Source organism: Puma concolor, chromosome D4 (assembly GCF_028749965.1).
Source record: "Puma concolor isolate L17-30 chromosome D4, mPumCon1.1.hap2, whole genome shotgun sequence".
In the NCBI taxonomy this organism is placed as follows: domain Eukaryota; kingdom Metazoa; phylum Chordata; class Mammalia; order Carnivora; family Felidae; genus Puma; species Puma concolor.
In genome coordinates, this window is record NC_141679.1 from 74,185,327 (window position 1) to 74,205,125 (window position 19,799).

General features: G+C 45.7%; 1 protein-coding gene and 1 long non-coding RNA gene across 10 annotated transcripts in view; one reads left to right on the forward strand and one right to left on the reverse strand.

Annotated features, from left to right (window-relative positions):
• LOC147575006 (uncharacterized) overlaps positions 1-7,891 on the forward strand; it is a 27,954-nt gene extending 20,063 nt beyond the window's left edge. Inside the window, exon 3 of the long non-coding RNA XR_015242962.1 lies at positions 6,194-7,891. This is a non-coding gene — a long non-coding RNA (uncharacterized LOC147575006). The remainder of the gene's footprint in view (positions 1-6,193) is intronic.
• WDR31 (WD repeat domain 31) overlaps positions 1-19,652 on the reverse strand; it is a 22,871-nt gene extending 3,219 nt beyond the window's left edge. The window contains exons 1-11 of one of the 9 annotated variants that reach the window (XM_086683749.1): positions 19,527-19,615; positions 18,639-18,753; positions 15,747-15,842; positions 10,647-10,775; positions 9,956-10,088; positions 8,012-8,086; positions 6,455-6,599; positions 6,257-6,357; positions 4,706-4,773; positions 3,341-3,482; positions 1,041-1,203 (exon numbers count right to left, since the gene is read on the reverse strand). In XM_086683749.1, coding sequence (XP_086539875.1) covers positions 1,041-1,203; positions 3,341-3,482; positions 4,706-4,773; positions 6,257-6,357; positions 6,455-6,599; positions 8,012-8,086; positions 9,956-10,088; positions 10,647-10,747 — 928 coding nt within the window. In that variant the 5' untranslated portion in view covers positions 10,748-10,775; positions 15,747-15,842; positions 18,639-18,753; positions 19,527-19,615. Of the gene's footprint in view, positions 1-1,040; positions 1,204-3,340; positions 3,483-4,705; positions 4,774-6,256; positions 6,358-6,454; positions 6,600-8,011; positions 8,087-9,955; positions 10,089-10,646; positions 10,779-15,746; positions 15,843-18,638; positions 18,754-19,522 lie in introns of all 9 variants that reach the window. The other 8 variants (XM_086683746.1, XM_086683750.1, XM_086683747.1 and 5 more) reach the window with 8 other exon arrangements.
• Between the last annotated feature and the right edge of the window lie 147 nt (positions 19,653-19,799).

Genomic DNA, 19,799 nt, shown 5'->3' on the forward strand with positions numbered 1-19,799 from the left:
AAGTTTCTGGAAGATTACCGTAAGAGGGATTTGTCGTGAGGTTTGCTAGGTTAATACCATTCCCTGTGTCCGACGGAACCCTGTGTCCAGGACAAGAGAGTATGGGGGCACCTGGGTGGCTCAGTCAGGCGAATGTCCGGCTCTTGATTTTGGCTCAGGTCATGATCTTACTGTTCGGGAGATGGAGCCCCGCGTCAGGCTCTGGGCTGACAGCGTGGAACCTGCTCGGGATTCTCTCTCTCTCCCTCTCTCTCTCTCTGCCCCTCCCCAACTTGTGCGCACTCACTCGCGTGTGCTCTCTCTCCCTCTCTGAAAAATAAGTGAACTTCAAAAAAAAAAAAAATAGCACAGAGGCAGTGGGGTACTAGGAAGGCAGCTTTCTGGAAGGAAAGAACCCACCACCATCACTCACAGCATTTGCCAATTTTTGGGGTGTAAATACTCCCGCTATGACCGTATTAAACGTTCCTAAATATTTAGCAATCAGCCAGCAGGAGTGGGGTCTGACACACCACTTCACCGTGTTCCCTAAAACATCTTTCTCTCTGGTGCTTTGAAGTGTCATGACCTTGCTGCGACCTCAGACCTTAGCTGCAGCATCAAAACAAGGCAGAGACTTGTTTTTCTGAGACTATCTTACTTTCTGAGACTATCTTACTCTACCACACCCCCGCCAAGAGCTGAGACTCTCATTTTAGTCCTTGAGAAAGGAATTTTAAAGTGGCAATCCTTGTTCTCCTTTCCAGACATTTTGAGCATCACATGTTAAAACCTGGTGAAGAACTTCAGATAGAAAGAATACTAAGAGCCAAATATAGTTGATCTCTCAGGAACAAGTCTATACAACATGGTACCAGGGCTCATGTGGTGATGGCTGCTAGCCAGAGGCTGAACAGAATCCTGGTCCTCCCGTAACCACTCGGGGCCTGGATAGTGGTAGGACACAAGTGGCTTTGTATTTGCTGAGCAATGGAAAGAGTTTCAAGGAAGCTTTTAGGACGCCACGAAGCTTTGAGAAACACCAACAGCAGGCTCCTTACCTCCAGTATCTTGGTTCCAAATCTTCACTTTGCAGTCATGTGATGAGGTGGCAATTGTAGGCATCAAGGCTAATGCTCTTGGTAGAAAGACACAGGATGTGACAGTCTGGAAATGCCCCTTGTATTCACATATTCTATTCCGCGTCTGCCGTAGGTCCCACAACTGCAGAGTAATGACATAGGCTAGCTCATACATGCATACCTTCCAGCTACATACGTGCTTCAGTCACTGATTTCCATCGCCCTGCCTGCTCATGAGCCACCCATTCCTTCCACCTACCTACTCGCATCGCCACCCCCCATCTTCACATCCCATCCACACACCGAATCATCTATCCGTCTAGCAGTTATTTTAAACATCAACTATCGGGGCGCCTGGGTGGCTCAGTCGGTTGGGCGGCCGACTTCGGCTCAGGTCATGATCTCGCGGTCAGTGAGTTGGAGCCCCACGTCGGGCTCTGTGCTGATAGCTCGGAGCCTGGAGCCTGTTTCAGATTCTGTGTCTCCCTCTCTCTGACCCCCCCCCCACCCCCGTTCATGCTCTGTCTCTCTCTGTCTCAAATAAACGTTAAAAAAAATTTTTTTAATAAATAAATAAATAAAAAATAAACATCAACTATCTCCAACAACCCTGGGTAAGGGTGTGCCAGGAGAGTTGTTGCCTTCCACAACAACTAGGGAAGTGAAAGCTCCATGCCCTACAGCATGATGGGACAGTATGGGGTTGCCTACTGTCTTTTTTAAAGTTTTAATTTATTGGGGCGCTTGGGTGGCTCAGTCAGTTAAGCGGCGACTCCAGCTCAGGTCATGATCTCGCGGTTTGTGGGTTTGAGCCCCGTGTCAGGCTCTGTGCTGACAGCTCAGAGCCTGGAGCCTCCTTTCAATTCTGTGTCTCCCTCTCTCTTTGCCCCTCCCCTGCTTGCTCTGTGTCTCTTTCTCTCAAAAATAATAAACGTTAAAAAAAATTTTTAATAAAAAAAAACTAAAGCTTTTAATTTATTTAAGTAATCTCTACACTCCATGTGGGGCTCAAACTCATGACCTGAGATCAAGAATCACATGCTCTTCCAACAGAGCTAGCCAGGCACCTGGGGTTGCCTACAGCTCAAGAGCTGCCTTCTATCAGCCTCTTGGCCCCTGGGGGTCCTGTGGAGACCGCAGAGTCAGGAGCACCCTTCTCGTAAGTACACGTAGGCGCAGACTTTCTGATTTATTGTCTACGTGCTGAACCTCGGTGTATGAAGATGAGACTCCACAGCAAAGGAGGTGCTGCCAACCCCACTCTCGCTGATATGAATCAGACCAGCCAGAGAACAACGTGCAGGGAGGAGAGCCAACTGAATTGTGTGCAAAAAAGCATAAAATCACCGGACTGCGTGTAATTGAGGAGAATAACATTCAGAGGAGAGAGTGATCCGAATTGTGTCCGAAAAACAATGAAATCACAGGACGCCATGTCAATTGTAGGAGGTGGAAATGTTTAGCTTGGCGAAGAGATGCTACATCAATAGCCTGGGATTCAACACCTCAACCTACCACTTGCTAGAGGTGTGGTCATGGGGCACCTGGCCAGCCCAGTCGGTAGAGGTGTGGTCTTGTGCAAGAGATTTCAACCTGCCATGCCTCTATTTCCTCATCTGTAAAATGGGGATTATTATAGCATTTAACTCATGAGGTTGTTTGAAGGATTAAATGAGATAATGCATGTAATGTGCTCAGGCCAGTGTCTGGCATGTAATGTCTGAAAAAATGGGAGCTGTAATTGTTTTATTCGGACTAGATGCCCCTTTAACCCATATTCTACAATTAGGAATCCAAGGTACTTTGGAGGAGCCGAGGCAATCTAACCCAAAATTAACTGCAAGGAAAGATATGTGCGTGAGGGATGGGGTGGGCCCTCAACCAACACTGGGGCTTCAAGCTTCCTGAAGAGCTTGAGGCTCCTTTGCTGTGACCACAAGTACAATGGGAATACCCTTGGCTCTTCAAATAATCCCTCCCCTTTCTAAGCCCTGCTGGGAGTAGGGACATTAGCAAGTAGGGACATTAGAAGGTTCTGTGTTTAGCACCTTTCTATCTTGACTCTCATCCCATCCCTCTTTCTGCTACCGATTCAGAGAGCCCAAGGCTAATGGAGGTTTCTTGAAAGAAGCTTCTGGAATGTAAAGGCTCACTTACAGTATGCACTTGGAATAGGCCTGAGCCATTAGTAGAGCCTGCCTGTGTAGCCAGTATAGACATGAGGTCAGAGTAAGTAATTTGCTCAGCAACCAGACACCTGGACCCCCCCAGTCTCTTACCGTGGCTTCACAGCCTTCCCCTCCAAAGCCGTTGCTGCAGGAGATACATTTGTGTCCATCCTCACTGACCTCGCAGTAGGTCTGAATATGCTGCTTTGTGGGAAATATATGCGCTACCTGCAGCCCCCGACTGTCCCATAATCTGAAAGGAATTACAGCAGGAAATAAATCCGTGGTAAATTTGTCTGAAATACCAACTACCGGGGCGCCTGGGTGGCGCAGTCGGTTAAGCGTCCGACTTCAACCAGGTCACGATCTCACGGTCCGTGAGTTCGAGCCCCGCGTCAGGCTCTGGGCTGATGGCTCGGAGCCTGGAGCCTGTTTCCGATTCTGTGTCTCCCTCTCTCTCTGCCCCTCCCCCGTTCATGCTCTGTCTCTCTCTGTCCCAAAAATAAATAAATAAAAAAAAAAAAAAAAAAAAAAAAAAGAAATACCAACTACCATAAGTCTCGGCTCTTGGCTGCTTCGGGCAGTCACGTTAGTCATGATTCACCTAAAACAGGAGTATGAACCAGATCAAGCTTGGAGACTCCAAAGCTGCCAGGAAATAACCAATTTGAAAGACATCTGAGCTCTTTCTATTTTGAGATCCAGTTAATAGGAATTTAGACCAAGCATCTTAATTGTACAAGTTAATTTGTTAATCTGGCCCTTTGGGATACTGCTTTCAATGGAGAAGAGGATATTTCTGTGCCTGTGATTTAAAAAAAAAAAATTTTTTTTTTAAGATACTTATATGATCCAGAAGAGCAGTCACCATTCTAGAATCAGATACAAAAGATTTACAGGTGTTGGCCTACCTGGGCCATGGGGTCCATGGGGGAGTTTTTTATTCGATCTCTCATCTCATTTTACCTCATTCCTGCTATTTGCTAAGTAGAATGAATCTCTTCTGAGATCCAAAGTTCCCAGTCATACTTTCTGCTCAAGAACGATTTACTTCTTGACTCCCCTGGTAGGGATTCCGACCCCATTTCCCTAGACAAGGCTTCACCCGGGGGCTGGCACCCAGCGGTGGCAAGTGGAGCCGGGCAGCTCAAAGGGGGGGGACAAGCTTAACGTGAGCTCAACGTCCTGAGCTTAATGTGAATACATTCACACAGCGGGTGAGGGGTGGGGGTGGGGGTGGGGGGTCAGACAGAATCAGCTGCTTCAGAACCATCCAGGACAGGGGCTTTTTCCTGGCCCGACTTCCTGGCTTCCAACCTCTAACAGACCCCAGCCCCAGAGAACGGCAGAAGCAGAAGGGCAGAAGGCTCTGGAAAGGCACAGCGATGTGGAGAGCGGAGGGGGAAGGGAGTCACGTCAGCACGGGAACCACAAACCTCCACCAGAAACCCTTTCCCAGCTGCTCAGTAAGCCCACCTGATGGTTTTATCTTCAGAAGTCTGTAGTATATATGGTTCCTGGGGGACCCAGCACAAGTGAGTGACCTGGGAAAAGCAAAATTTTCAAAACTTCTCCATACCGAATCATTCCTCTACTGTCATTCCTGTAAACTGTGCTTGGGGCGACTGGGTGACTCAGTCCTTTGAGCATCTAACTTTGGCTCAGGTCATGATCTTGCAGTTTGTCAGTTCAAGCCCCGCATCGGGCTCACTGTCGTCAGTACTGAAGCTGTCGGCGCAGAGCCCGCTTCGTATCCTCTGTCCCCTCTCTTTCTGTCTCTCCCCTAATTTGTGATCTCTCTCTCACTCTCTCAAAAATAAATAAACATTAAAAAAAAAATCTGCTAAATAACACCCCTGCCCTACTTCTCAAGGATGCTGACTAGTACATTTGACTTGGAGGGGTTCTGTTTTGCAGACACCCACTAGTCATGCTCCACTGGCAAACCCCGGATGAGCAGGAGCAATGGTAGCAGCTCTGGGCCAGTCGTGAGTACCCAAACGCACGCAGGCGCCCAAACACGCGGTAGAGAGTTGCCTGCGAGTGGCCGCTAAGGAGAGCAGCCCCCGTTCTACCTTCTACGTTCAACGGTGGGACCATGAAACCCTAGTCTAAGGCCTCACAGGGTTCAGAAAGAGTGTTCTTTCTCTTCATCCCTTGTAGCCCCCTGCTGGACAGGCATGAAACCATTTTCAAAACAACCCAAGGGGACAGGATTTTCTTCCAGCAACCTCCACAAATGTGGAGGGCATAAGGCAAGCATACCTTGCCATGGATAGTTGTCTTTGACACTGGAAAAGATGACTATTACTGACATTTGATGACCACTACAGGAACATCTACCATGTCAGGTCACAGGATCCTCCCCATTTTATACATGAAGACATATTCTAATTAACTGTCTTGGGGTAACACAGCTTAAAAGTGATGGATGTTGGGGCACCTGGCTGGTTCAATCAGTACAACATGTGATTCTTGATCGCGGGGTTGTGAGTTCGAGCCCCACGTCAGGTGTAGAGATTACTTTAAAAAAAAAAAGTGATGGATCCATGATGTGAACCCAGGTATGACTGACCTCAAAGACTGTGGAGTTTATATACCAGTCTGCTACCAGAAAACGCTGGTTTTCATAAACACAGCAAATTATACATAAAGCAAAGGGTCACGCTTATGTCTCTGCACAATGTTACATGTACAGAACACACAACAAGCATAAGTTGTGAGATCCTGGAGGACGAGGACTGTGTCCTGGGCCGCTAACCCTGCTCCTAGCACAGAAGGTAAGGAGTAACTATATTTTGAGGGAATGAGGACACCACTTAAAATTCTGATATAAACTAAACAGAACATGTCAAGAGAGCATCCAATCTGATAACCCTGAGAGGCCGAGTTCTTCGAGGTAAGCAGTAATGAGGACCCACACCTCTACTGCCTGGCCATGGATCTTCTGATCTCTCTCTCCAGGTTCTCTGCCTCACCCCCTGCTCCCTCCTGCTGTCCTGCTCTGTTCCAAGTTTGAGTTCCTACCAGGTTCCTGGAGATGGAAGCTGTCTCTGCACACTGGCCGGTCCCAACGTCCCACAGAAGCAGGGTGTTGTCCCGAGAGCCAGTACACAGCTGTGAAGAGTCTGGGGAAACGAGGCAAAGGTGGGTCCGTGAGATGGGCCCGGCACGGGGCTTTTCAGGAAGCACAAGGGCGCTGGGAAGAGATCTGTTTTACTTCACCTGGACTCACGGCCAATCCAGTGACCACCATGGCGTGGCCAGAGAACTGCTGCCTTGGTTGCGAGGGGCCGTGCAAGTCCCACATCATGACCATCCTGTCACGAGAGGCGCTGAAGAACTGGCTCGATCTGTGCACACAGGCTATCTGCTCGAGAGAAAAAAATGCTCCAGTGTGCTGGTCGGATTGGACTTTAAAATGGGAAACAGGGCAGGGCGCCTGGGTGGCTCAGGTGGTTAAACCTCCCTCTCTTATTTTTGGCTCAGGTCATGATCTCCCAGTTTGAGAGTTCGAGCTCCAGGTCGGGCTCTGCGCTGACAGTGCAGAGCCTGCTTGGGATTCTCTCTCTCTCCCTCTCCCTCTGCCCCTCCCCACCTCTCTCTCCCTTTATCTCTCAAACTAAATAAATGAACTTAAAAAACTGTTTTAATGGGAAACAGGGGGATTGAGGGTGTTAGGGCTTGAGGCTCTTGCATGCACGGCCCTTGGCACGTCAACAACATACTCTGTGCCGCGTGAGTTGTTGGCTGTTGCCCAGTTTCATTCTGGCAGAGTTTCCATCCCGATTCCGATATTTAGTTCATTTAGGGGGATTCCAGAGAGGCAGTTGTAGAAACTGGCCTTCTCTATCATTTCTGCTGCAAGCTCACTCTACCCTGTAATGCTTTCTTAACAAATTAATATATTTTTAAATTTTTTTAACGTTTATTTATTTTTGAAAGAGAGCCACAGAGTGCAAGCAGGGGAGGAGCAGACAGAGAGGGAGACACAGAATCCGAAGCAGGCTCCGGGTTCTGAGCTGTCAGCACAGAGCGGACACGGGGCTTGGACTCACAAACCACGAGATCATGACCTGAGCCAAAGTTGGATGCTTAACTGACTGAACCACCCAGGAGCCCCAACAAAATTAATTTTTATTTAACCATTGTTGGCTTTTTAAAAAATTTCCCAACTAGACTGGAAGGTTCCTGTCATTTTTCTGGCTATAGTGAACACACAGGCAGCCTTCAGTACATGCCCCTGTGGAGTTAGGACAGTCAGGGGAGTTATTCTGAGCTGTTCTCTGCTTACCACCTGAGCTATTAAGGGCTTGGTGACAAAATAAAAATCGTGTCTAATAGGCCTGCAACAATGGCTGAGTGAACGCTCTGCTCTGTTTTTCCTCAAGAAAGGGTTCACAGCATCCAATGAAGCCCTTGCATTTTCCTTAAGACTGAATACTCAGGGCGCCTGGGTGGCTCAGTAGGTTGAGCGTCTGACTTCAGCTCAGGTCATGAGCTCGCGGCTCGCGAGTTTGAGCCCCACGTCGGGCTCTGTGCTGAGAGCTCAGAGCCTGGAGCCTGCTTCGGATTCTGTGTCTCCCTCTCTCTCTGCCCCTAACCCACTTGCATTCTGTCTCTGTCTCTCTCAAAAATAAATAAACATTAAAAAAAAAAAATTAAAAATAAATAAATAAATAAAAAGACTGAATACTCAATCACCCTTATTACTCAGAGCTCTTGGATACTCCTTCGTTCAGTTCCAAACTCCCTCCATGAGGATAACCCTTTGCTAAGTACCTTAGTGATTTCTCGTTCGTGTCCTCTGAAACGTCTCACCACATTTCCGGTTTTCCAGTCGTAGGCCACAGCTGTCTGCAGAGGGTCATCACAGTCACCAGAGTCTTTGTAATATTTCAATTTTAAGTGAATTTTTATTTAACTGAAACAACAAGCCATCACTTCATTCCCCGCCTAATTTCACCCTCTCTGTCGAGCCTTGGGGCTTTATTGTTGCCTCCCTCCTCATGTGCCCCTACACAGTTTCTTTCTTTTCCTCCTGACCAACCTCTAGGACCATGGGTCACTCCTTGGAGCCTTACTGATGGGTTCAGAGGATACTCCCCAAGGGGAACTGACTCAGGTTGAGGTTCTGGTTGTAGATGCTGAAGTACAATTCTACATGGGATTACAGTCTTTTCCCCTACTTGTATCGTACTTTTATTTTAGTGTATTTAAAAAAAATTTCTCGTGGCTCAGTCATTAAGCATCTGACTTCGGCTCAGGTCATGGTCTCACGGTTTGTGAGTTCAAGTCCCACATCAGGGGAACTCGAGCCCTGCTTCGGGTGAGTGCCGTCTCTCTCTCTCTCTCTCCAACCCTCCCCCCTCCTTGCCTCTCCTAGGGATTCTCTCTCTCTGCCCCCTACCCCGCCCTGCTCACTTACACCTATTTAAAAAAAATTTTTAAAAATTTGCCATCTTAAAAAAAATCATCTTAATAATTTTAAGGTGTGTAGTTCAGTACTGTTAAGTATATTCACACTGTTGAAAAACAGATCACTCTTTTTTTTTCCTAATATCAAAAAAAACCCCCATAATCCCATCTGTCAGAGAGAATCATTATTAAAACTTTCTTTGTATCCTTTTTCCAGGTGTATACTTTAATATTTTGTTGTAAGCATTTCTCCTCCTGAGCAGGAGACTCCCTGTTTAGCATCCTCTGGCCTGGTCTCCGGTAGTTCATTGCTAGAGAGTTAAGGAGCATGTCAGCACTGGACCTGGTTAAATCCCAGTTTCTTCATTTGTCAAACAGAGAGGCTAACCCTTCCCTACCTACCTTGAACACGTGAAGATCGTATAAATAAAATTTCATACATCTAAGATGATATTGACTTTAAGATGAAATGCTGCCAATTAAATTATGATTACCATGCTTTCTCATCAGTTTTTATTTTATTTATTTATTTTTATTTATTTTTAAGTAGGCTCCATGTCCAATGTGGGGCTTGAACTCACGACCCTGAGATCAAGAGGTGTACACTCTATGGATTGAGCCAGTCAGACGCCCCTATCGTCAATTTTTAGATGCATACTGATTTCCAAGGTGCTAAAGTAAAAAAACATGAGCATCTTAGAATCCGTGAAATACAATGTGAAAATGAGAGGAATTAAAAGAATCACTTTTGCTACCAATGTCCTGGCTGTGAGTGCTGTGATAGATCCAGATGTGGGGGGTGGGGGGGCTTCCTGATCCAAAGTGACAGTGGGAGGAAGGGCAAGAGCACAGAAGGGCAAGATCATGACACACACACCAGGGTAGAGATTTTGACAGAAGAACTGCATGAAAGAGACTGCAAGTCTTTTGGCGATGAGGAACTCCTGCGTCTGTGTGTGGGTATGAAAATGGATTGGTTGGAATAACACTCTGCATTTATAAAAAGCACGTGGGTGGTCTGGCACATCACCAAAGATCTTACCACCCGATCCTCACCACTGTCCTGGGAGGCTGGCGTTATCACCCCCATTTCATGGATACGGAGACTGAGGCTCAAGGCCAGTACACGACTTGCCCAGAGAACAGGAAGAGTCAGAGCAGGGACTTACACCCAGTCTGCCTAAGTCTAAAGCCCATGGTTTTACACGACTCAACATGGCTTCCAGAAATGCAAAACCAGCGCTCCCTTCTCAAATAGCTTCCCACGTCCTCAAGAAGCTGGGTCCCCGTCAAGCACGCAAACCCCACCTTATCTTTTCCTCCAGAGACGCACAGGTCTGAGCTCAGGGCAGCAACGACAGACACAGTATCCACGTGGGCTGGGCTATACTCCTGACAAGCTTTAGTTTGAATTCTCTCTTCTAGAATTCCGTCGGGCCTGCTAAAGAGAGGACGGCAAATGAGAGGCCGACCGGTATGGAGTGCAGCGGGGCCAGGGGAGGAGGAGGGGGGCTACGGGAGAGGCTGAGGAGAAACCTGGAAAAGGGGTACAGAAAGGAGACCCACGGCCATTGCCAGAAACGGGATTATTATCGCTGAGCACGTTCAGAACGACTGAAGGACTGGAATCCGATAAAGGGGAATCCTGAAGCCAAGAAGCCAGGAGTCTCTGCTCACCCTGGAGATTATTCCCAAAGCTGCGGGGCCCCTCTCTGTGTGGCTGTGGACTCTAGCTAATCAGCTGTTTCTCATCCACAAGAAAACAGACCCAACTGACAGTTCCGGGAAGGTCATCAACAATCGCTCTGGGCCTTCTCTTTCTTTAGTGGAGAATTAAAAAAAATTTTTTTTAAACATTTCATTTTTAAGTAATCTCTATACCCAACAACCTCGAGATCAAGTCACATGCTCTACCGACTAAGGTAGCCAGGCACCCCTTTAGGGAATTTTAATGCATGTGCTAAAACATGGGATCCCCGTCTGTGTAGGACTGCCGTACCTGTACTTGTAAGTGCTATGTTTGAGTTTGCTTTGCAGTTTCCCCATCACTGCACAGGATCTACACAAAACCTTGCAGGGAGGAGACCAGGGCAGCAGCATCCCTTGTGGCTGCTGGAAGAGGTGTCCCCTGCTGAGTAAAAAGAACACGTACTGTTAATTTTGTTAGACATGATAATGGTAGGATGCTTATGTCAACATAAATACTTCTTTTTTTAAAAGATGAATTCATTGTGCTCATTCGCTTTTCCTCCTCTCCCTGCCTCCTCTTCAGGCTCTGGGAACGCACCCTCCGGTAGAGCTTTAGCAGATCAGCGAAAACAAAAACAAAAGTAATCAAAAAAAAATTTTTTTTAATGTTTTTATTTATTTTTGAGAGGGAGAGACAGAATGCGAGGTGGGGCGGAGGGAAGGAGCAGAGAGAGAGACACACACAGAATCCAAAGCAGGCTCCAGGCTCTGAGCTGTCAGCACAGAGCCCGAAGTGGGGCTCAAACCCACAAACCGTGAGATCATGACCTGAGCCAAAGTCAGATACCTAACCGACTGAGCCACCCAGGAGCCCCAAAAACAAAACGAATTTTAAAAATACAAAGAGGTTTCTCAACAAGTTAAATGTAGAATTGCCGTATGACCCAACAATTCTACCCCTGGGAAGGTAGCCAAAATAATTGAAAATAGGTGTTCAAACAAAAATTTATACATGAATGTTCATGGCAGCACTGTTTCCAATAGCCAAGAGGTGAAAACAACCCAAATGTCCAGCAATGGATGAATGAATAAACAAAATGTGGTATGTCCATACAATGACTATTACTCAGCCAGAAAAAGGAATAATATATTGACACATATGATAACCTGGATGAACCTTGAAAACATCACACTAAGCAAAAGAAGCTAGGCACAAAAGGCTACATATTATATGATTCCGTTCATATGAAACATCCCTCATCAGAATGTACATAGACAGAAAGCAGATTAGTGGTTGCCAAGAGCTGGGACGATGGGGGAATAGGAAATGGCTACTTTAACAGGTACAGAGTTTCCTTTCTGGATAATGAAAATGTTCTGGAACTAGAAGGTGGTGATGGTTGCATAACATTGTCTATATACTACGCAATAACAAATTTTATGTTATGCATATTCTACCACAATAAATACTAGGAGTGTGTATTTGAAAATAAAAAAATAATTTTCACCAGTGAAGTTTCTTGAAAAGAGCCTTAGTTATTCCAAAAGGTTATAACCTTCCTAGGGTGTCTGTTTTTTTAATAATTTCACATGGGGCAGCTGGGTGGCTCAGTCTCTCAGTCTCTCTGCCCCTCCCCTGGTTGTACTCTCTCTCTCTCTCTCTCTCTCTCTCTCTCTCTCTCTCTGTCTCTCTGTCAAGTATAAATTTAAAAAAATAATAATTTCACATGACACTTCTCGAAATTAGTGTGCCAGGTCACAGGTAAGAATGAGATACTAGGGACATCTGGCTAGCTCAGTTGGTAGAGTATGCAACTTTTTTTTTTTTTTTTAATTTTTTTTTTTTTTTCAACGTTTATTTATTTTCTTTGGGACAGAGAGAGACAGAGCATGAACGGGGGAGGGGCAGAGAGAGAGGGAGACACAGAATCGGAAACAGGCTCCAGGCTCTGAGCCATCAGCCCAGAGCCTGACGCGGGGCTCGAACTCACGGACCGCGAGATCGTGACCTGGCTGAAGTCGGACGCCCAACCGACTGCGCCACCCAGGCGCCCCGAGTATGCAACTTTTTAAAAAATTAATTCATTTATTTATTTTGAGAGAGAGGGAGGGGCAGAGAGAGGGAAAGAGACAGAATCCCAAGCAGGCTTCTCACTGTCCACACAAAGCCCCATGCGGGGCTCAAACTCACGAACCGTGAGATCGTGACCTGAGCCAACTGACTAAAACCTGGCTAAAACTGACTAAGCCACCCAGGTGCCCTGGTAGAGTATGCAACTCTTGATCTCAGGGTCATGAGTTCAAGTCCCATGATGGGCGTGGAGCCTACTTAAAAAAAAAAAAAAAAAAAAGAAAGAAAACAATGAGATGTGAGAGCTAATGACACTAAGTGAGACAATATAGGTAATGACCTAGACCAGCAGTTCTTAAAGTATGATCTGAGGACCGGTGGGGATTCCTGAGACCCTTTCAAGGAGTCTGTATGGTCCTCCTTTTTCCAACCACATCTCTGTGTGAAGCTTGATTTTCTTCTTATACTACATCCCCAGTAACGTTGCAATGGATTGAATGCAGAAGCAGATACAAGAACCCAACCGCCTTATGTGGAAGCCAAACGTGAACAAGAATTGCAAAAATGTAAAACAATGCCACTCTTTTCCAACCAACTTTTTTAAATGTTTTTATTTATTCTTGAGAGGGAGAGAGAGAGACAGAGAGAGGGGAGAGAGAGCCCTGATGTGGGGCTCGAACCCATAGACCATGAAATCATGACCTGGGCCAAAGTTGGACACTTAACCGACTGAGCCACCCAGGTGCCCATCCAACCAATTTTTTGTGTGTTTTGGAAAGCACTTTTTTTTTCTTACTTTTTTTTTTTTTTTTTTTTTTTTTTAAAATAGGCTTTCAGTTAGGGACTTAAACTCATGATCCTGAGACCAAGAGTCACATGCTCTACCCACTGAGCCAGCCAGGCACCCCTAGAAAGCATGTTTTTCATAAAATTACTTTATGTTAACATGTAATGGGTTTATTATTATTATTATTTGAAAATGAGTAAGTAAATATTTTTAAAATATCTGTTTTAACATAAGGGGCACCTGGGTGGCTCAGTCGGTTAAGCGTCTGACTTCAGCTCGGGTCATGATCTAATGTTTTGTGAGTTTAAGCCAGGCTCTGGGCTGACAGCTCAGATATTGGAGGCTGCTTTGGTTCTGTGTCTCCCTCGCTCTCTGCCCCTCCCCCGCTCGCACTCTGTGCGTGTGTCTGTCTCTGTCTGTCTCAAAAATAAATAAACATTAAAATATATTTTTTAATTAAAAAACTTCTTTCAAATATCTGTTTTAATGTCAATAGGTTGCAGGGTAGAACCCAATATATAACTTACATTAACAAAGCTCTTTGAGATCCCCACTAATTTTCAAGAGTATAAGGAAGTCCTGAGACCAAAAAGTTTGAGAACCACTGGCCTACAACTTAAGTAATGTCAACAATGGGTGGTATATTAGAATAAATAGAATTATTGTTTTTCAGATTTATTTGCAACATCCCCAACAACTAATAAGGCTAGAACTAAGACAGGTGAGTTAGACACATTCACTCAGAAAACACCTCCCAAACACCCAATCTGTGGAGCTCTTATACTGGTGGCCGGTGAAACAGGAAAAAAGTGACAGGAAGACATGGCCAGTGTGCGTTTATCTGCTGGGACTGACGATCTGATGAGGGGCTGATCTCAGCTACTCTGGGTCACGTGTCTGCTGCAACTAGCTCTTCCAGAAGCCAGCCGGTAGAGGGAAGTAAATGGGGGTGGGAGTACTCACTTCCCATCTCCTCTGTGACTCTGTTTAAAGTTTAGGAGATGTGGGGCGCCAGGGTGGCGCAGTCGGTTAAGCGTCTGACTTCAGCCAGGTCACGATCTCGCGGTCCATGAGTTCGAGCCCCGCGTCGGGCTCTGGGCTGATGGCTCAGAGCCTGGAGCCTGTTTCCGATTCTGTGTCTCCCTCTCTCTCTGCCCCTTCCCCGTTCATGCTCTGTCTCTCTCTGTCCCAAAAATAAATAAACGTTGAAAAAAAAAATTAAAAAAAAATAAAATAAAATAAAAAATAAAGTTTAGGAGATGAGTTTCCTATGGGCATGACTGGCCCAGCTCTAGGAAGAATGGTCTACAGGAAGAAAAGCAGCTAAAATTCACCAAGTATTCTCAGTCATACCATTAAAAAACACTGTTCCAGGGGCACCTGGGTGGCTCACTGGTTAAACGTCTGACTTCAGCTCAGGTCATGATCTCATGATTTGAGCCCCACGTCAGGCTCTGTGCTGACAGCTCAGAGCCCGGAGCCTGCTTGAGATTCTATCTCCCTCTCTCTCTGCCCCTCGTCCGATTGTGTTTTCTCTCTTTCTTTCTGTCTCTCTCTCTCCCTCAAAAATAAATAAATAAATAAATAAATAAATAAATAAATAAATAAATAGATAGATAAATAAATAAATATTAAAAAGAAAGGAAAAAAAAACAAAACAGGGCACTTGGGTTAAGCATCTGACTTCGGCTCAGATCATGATCTCATGGTCCATGAGTTCGAGCACAATGTCAGGCTCTGTGCCGACAGCTAGGAGCCTGGAGGCTGTTTCAGATTCTGTGTCTTCCTCTCTCTCTGCCCCTCCCCCCCCCAAAAAAATAAATAAACATTAAACAATTAAAAAAAAAAAAAAGTTTTCCAGAAGAATTTCAGCTTACACTTTGAGAAACTGCCAGCACTGACCTCCTGACAATATGGGTAACCAGTACAGAAGCACAGTGCAGTGAAAAGAACATGGTGCGTGCCAACAAGAGCCCTGGCTCCAGCCCCAACACTGCCTCATCCTACTGTGTGCCCTTGGGTTCCTCCACTTCCTGCTCTGCACCTCGGCTTCCCTATCTGTAAATGAGGATACCAGATTAAATAATTTTTAGTAGACTGTGTACTCCATAAGAGGAAGGGCTCTCTCATATTCATCTTTGTACCTCAAGTGGCTTGCACAGTATGGCAAAAGCATTTCTTGTTAAGTAGCGAATCTAAGGTCCCTTCTAGTTCAGACATCCTAGGATTCTCTATAACGGGCATATGATATGCTGACAGAAAAAATTCCAGGATAATTTTCAAAACTCTGGGATGTTGTATTGCTTATAGGTAGATAGAGGCCACAGGGCTTCCAATCTGCCAGCGTAGCCCATTTTTCAACATTATCATCAAACTGAGGACAGATGCCATCCATAGATCTAGGTCACCAAAAACAGCAAATGCTATAAATGGATTGGCTTTGCTTAAAACTGATTGGATTCTTAGCTGATGGCATCTGGAGAGCCACATTTCCCATCTGAAGAGCATTCACAGGACATTCTAAGCGAAAGATAACTTTTAGAATGACTTACCCCCAAACCAGTAGGATTTTCTGGGTGAGCTGCCGTATTCAATGCTTTGTAACATGTATCCTTTGGAAAATAGTGCAGGCAGTCACTTCCTAATCTCTGTAATTATTGAAAAGACGCTTAAATTAATCTCTTCTCTAAGCATGTTTGTTTGCACTGAAAGGAGATTCACAAGGTAAATAAAGACTTTAATTAAAGAGATTGTTAAGTGTGTTCTTTCTTCACACAAAGAAAGAGATATCTTACAAAATTCCAAGATCATATAACTGGCACATTTCTAAAATTTAGGGAAAGTATACAAAATGTTAATTATACATCTATTTTAATTAGTTAATTAATGAATTAAAGTTAGTTCTATACCCAATGTGGGGCTTGAACTCACCACCTCAAGATCGAGAGTCACATGCTCTACTGAGCCAGCCAGGTGCCTGGATATATCTATTTTTAAATATACAAAGTAGGAGGGTGCCTGGCTGGTCAGTCAATGGAACATGTGACTCTTGAGTTCAAGCCCCGCTTTGGGTGTGGAGCCTATTGGAAGGAAGGAAGGAAGGAAGGGAGGGAGGAAGATACAAAGTAGGGGTGGGGGGGCACCTGGCTAGTTCAGTGGGTAGAGTACGCAACTCTTGAGCTTGAGGTTATGAGTTTGAGCCCCACATTGAGTGTAGGGATTACTTAAAAATAAATTTTTTTGATAAATAAATAAATGAATAAACATACAAAGTAGGATATTTTAAAAATTTTTTGCCTGGCTAGCTCAGTTGGTTGAGCATGAGACTCTTAATTTTTTTTTTTTTTTTTCAAGAGACACAGTGAGGAGGGGAAGGGCAGAGAGAGAGATCCCAAGCAGGCTCCACACTGCCAGCGCGGAGCCCAACGAGGGGCTCAAACTCACGAACCTCAAGATCATGACCTGAGCCGAAACCAAAAGTCTGTGGCTTAACTTAGGCGCCCCATACAAAGTAGGATATATTTAAATGCATCATTAAACATTTTTGTTTTACTCATAGTACTTCTATTCAAAAATATTTTTAGATTTTTTTAATGTTTATTCATTTTTAAGAGGCAGAGAGAGACAGCGAGTGGGGGAGAGGCAGAAACGGAAACAGAGTCCGAAGCAGGTTCCAGGCTCTGAGCTATCAGCACAGAGTCCGATGCAGGGTTCAACCCCATGAACTGTGAGATCATGACCTGAACCGAAGTTGGATGCCTAACCAATTGAGCCAATCAGGCACCTCCCCACCAATTTTTTTTTAATGTTTAGTTATTTATTTTTTGAGAGAGAGAGAGAAAGTACGAGTACAAGTGAGGGAGCAGCAGAGAGAGAGAGAGAGAGAGAGAGAGAGAGACAGAATCCAAAGCAGGCTGCAGGCTCTGAGCTGTCAGCGCAGAGTCTGATGTGGGGCTTGAACCCCAGGAACCATTGAGATCATGACCTGAGCCAAAGTCAGGTGCTTAACCAACTAAGCCACCCAGATACCCCATTCCAAAAATTTTCAGAGCTGACTGCTTACTTCAGACCTTACTGTTTCTGTGAGAAAGACAATTTCTCCTGTTTACTTATTTTTTTAATGTTTGTTCATTTATTTTTGAGAGGGAGAGCATGTGAGTGGGTGAGGGGCGGGGAGGGAGAGGGGGGGAGAGAGAGAGAGAGAGAGAGAGACAGAGAGAGACAGAATCCTAAGCAGCTCCACACTCTTAGCACAGAGCCCGATGCAGGGCTCAAACCCACCAACTGTGAGGTCATGACCTGAGTTGAAACTCTCCTGAGTTTCCTGAGCACCCCTCTCCTGTTTAAAATAATACTTCACTTAACCGACTGAGCCATCCAGGCGCCCCTTAATACTACTATTAATACATATATATTAAACATATGTAACAAATATACACAAAGAACATACACAAATAGGTATATGAATCTGAAGGATATTAAAATGAAGCCAATTATGTCTCCTGACCAGAGCGATCATACCAAGAATTCATTAAGTTACATATTATATAACTTAAAGGCAATTTAAAATCTCAACGACAAGGGTGCCTGGGCGGCTCAGTCGGTTAAGCGGCCAACTTGGGCTCTGATCTCACAAGTTCCACATTAGTCTCTCTTCTGTCAGCACAGAACCCATTTCAGATCCTCTGCCGCTTCTCTCTCTGCCCCTCCCCTGTGCATGCATGCACATGAGCTCTCTCTCTCTCTCAAAAATAAACATTAAAAAAATAAAATATTCCCAACAACAAAGTATATGTACTTGGGTAATGTCCACGTAGTTGTGATTTATTATGAGACTAATCTAAGAAGTGAAAATACTATTCAGTTATCTTCCATTGTTTATACTGTGAACACATAATATACTTGACAGGAGGGGCAGTGTCTTGTTCATTTTTTTTTTTTAACGTTTATTTATTTTTGAGACAGAGAGCATGAATGGGGGAGGGGCAGAGAGAGAGGGAGACACAGAATCCGAAGCAGGCTCCAGGCTCTGAGCCATCAGCCCAGAGCCTGACGCGGGGCTTGAACTCACGGACTGTGAGATCATGACCTGAGCTGAAGTCGGACGCTTAACCGACTGAGCCACCTAGGCGCCCCTGTTTTTGTATCTGAGCTTTAAACATAGCCTGGGAGAATGGATGCAGTGCAAATATCTGGGGAATGAATGAATAATTGCACACTAAAGTAAAGAGTATGCTTGGCAAGAAGTTTTTGTTTTGTTTTGTTTTGTTTTGTTTTAAAGTAGGTTCCATGCCCAATGTGGGGCTTGAACTCAAGCGACCTTGAGCTCAGGAGTCGCATGCTCTACTAACTGAGCCAGTCCGGTGCCCTACAAGCTTTTTAAGAACCTAACAACATAAGGGTTCTTTAAAATTGACCAGCAGCAAAACATTCAGTGAAGTTACCTGAGCTTGGTCCCAGATTTTGGTCAGGAGAGGCTGGAGGGGGCTTGGAAAAGCCATAAACTCAATTATTGGCTTTGGATATCCTTGTTGTTTCCAGATAAAACCAGGCCTAAATCTGAATTCCAGAAACCATTGCTGCTCCAATTTGCTTTCCAAAAACCTTCAGACACCCAGTGGTCACTCTAAACATAACTCAGAGAATTCTCCTTTAACTCTCCAGTGCAGTATTCTTTGATAGACTCCAGCATATATCCAATTGTTATTTTCCATCAAGAAAGCAGGACTCAGAGGGTTGTGACTTGTTAAAGGTCACAGGAGGCAGAGCTGGGGTAATGGATCTTATTTCCCTGGACTCCTGGTCCACTGTTCATGTAAATGCTGATTTCATATCTCCTTCCCTCTCCCCAAATCTCCTTCTGTACACAAGACATCAAAACGAAAGCTCAAACACAAACAAAACCACAGTGGAAGCACTGGAAGAAGGTCTGATTCGACCCTCTAATGGTAGATAGGGGAAACTGAGGCCCACAGAATAAGTGGGTCTTGCCCAGAGTCTCACAGGGAGTCAGCACTAAGGCCAGAAGTTCCAAGGTTGCCCCAAATTTGGGGGACAACCTGTGTACAATTTTTCCTTCCTGTCTCTTCAGATCACAAATGTCCCCCGTTATATCCATGTGGACTGCCAAAGCTCATTTTTGATGTGTTGGGGGTGGGGTGGGGTGAGTAGTTCACCCAAACAAGGTATATAATGCCATCCAACCCAAGGCCTGCCCTAGAACTCCCCGCTTTGGCCAGGTGGGCTGCTGCAGCCTGCAAAGCGCGAGGGCTCCCACAGCTCTGCCCGTCCCTCCCGTACCCCTTCCTCCCCCCATCGTGCTCCATACCCACCAGCCGGCTGGCCGGGCCGGGAGCTGGGGCCGGCAGGGGCGCCGAGTGGAGGGAGTCAGCAACCACCACGCTCCACAGCCTCCCATGCCACCGCCCCTAGCAACGAGGCGCGCGTCGCTAGGGCAGGAGTTCCGCGAAAAGCCTCCGGGCGCTCTCCCGGCCCCAGAACTGCAGTTCCGCTCATCTGCCGTCTCCCCGAGGCCGGGCCCCGAGCACCCTGGCCTGTTTTCTAACTGGAACAATGCAATGATGAGGTTCCAGAGAAAAGGAAGG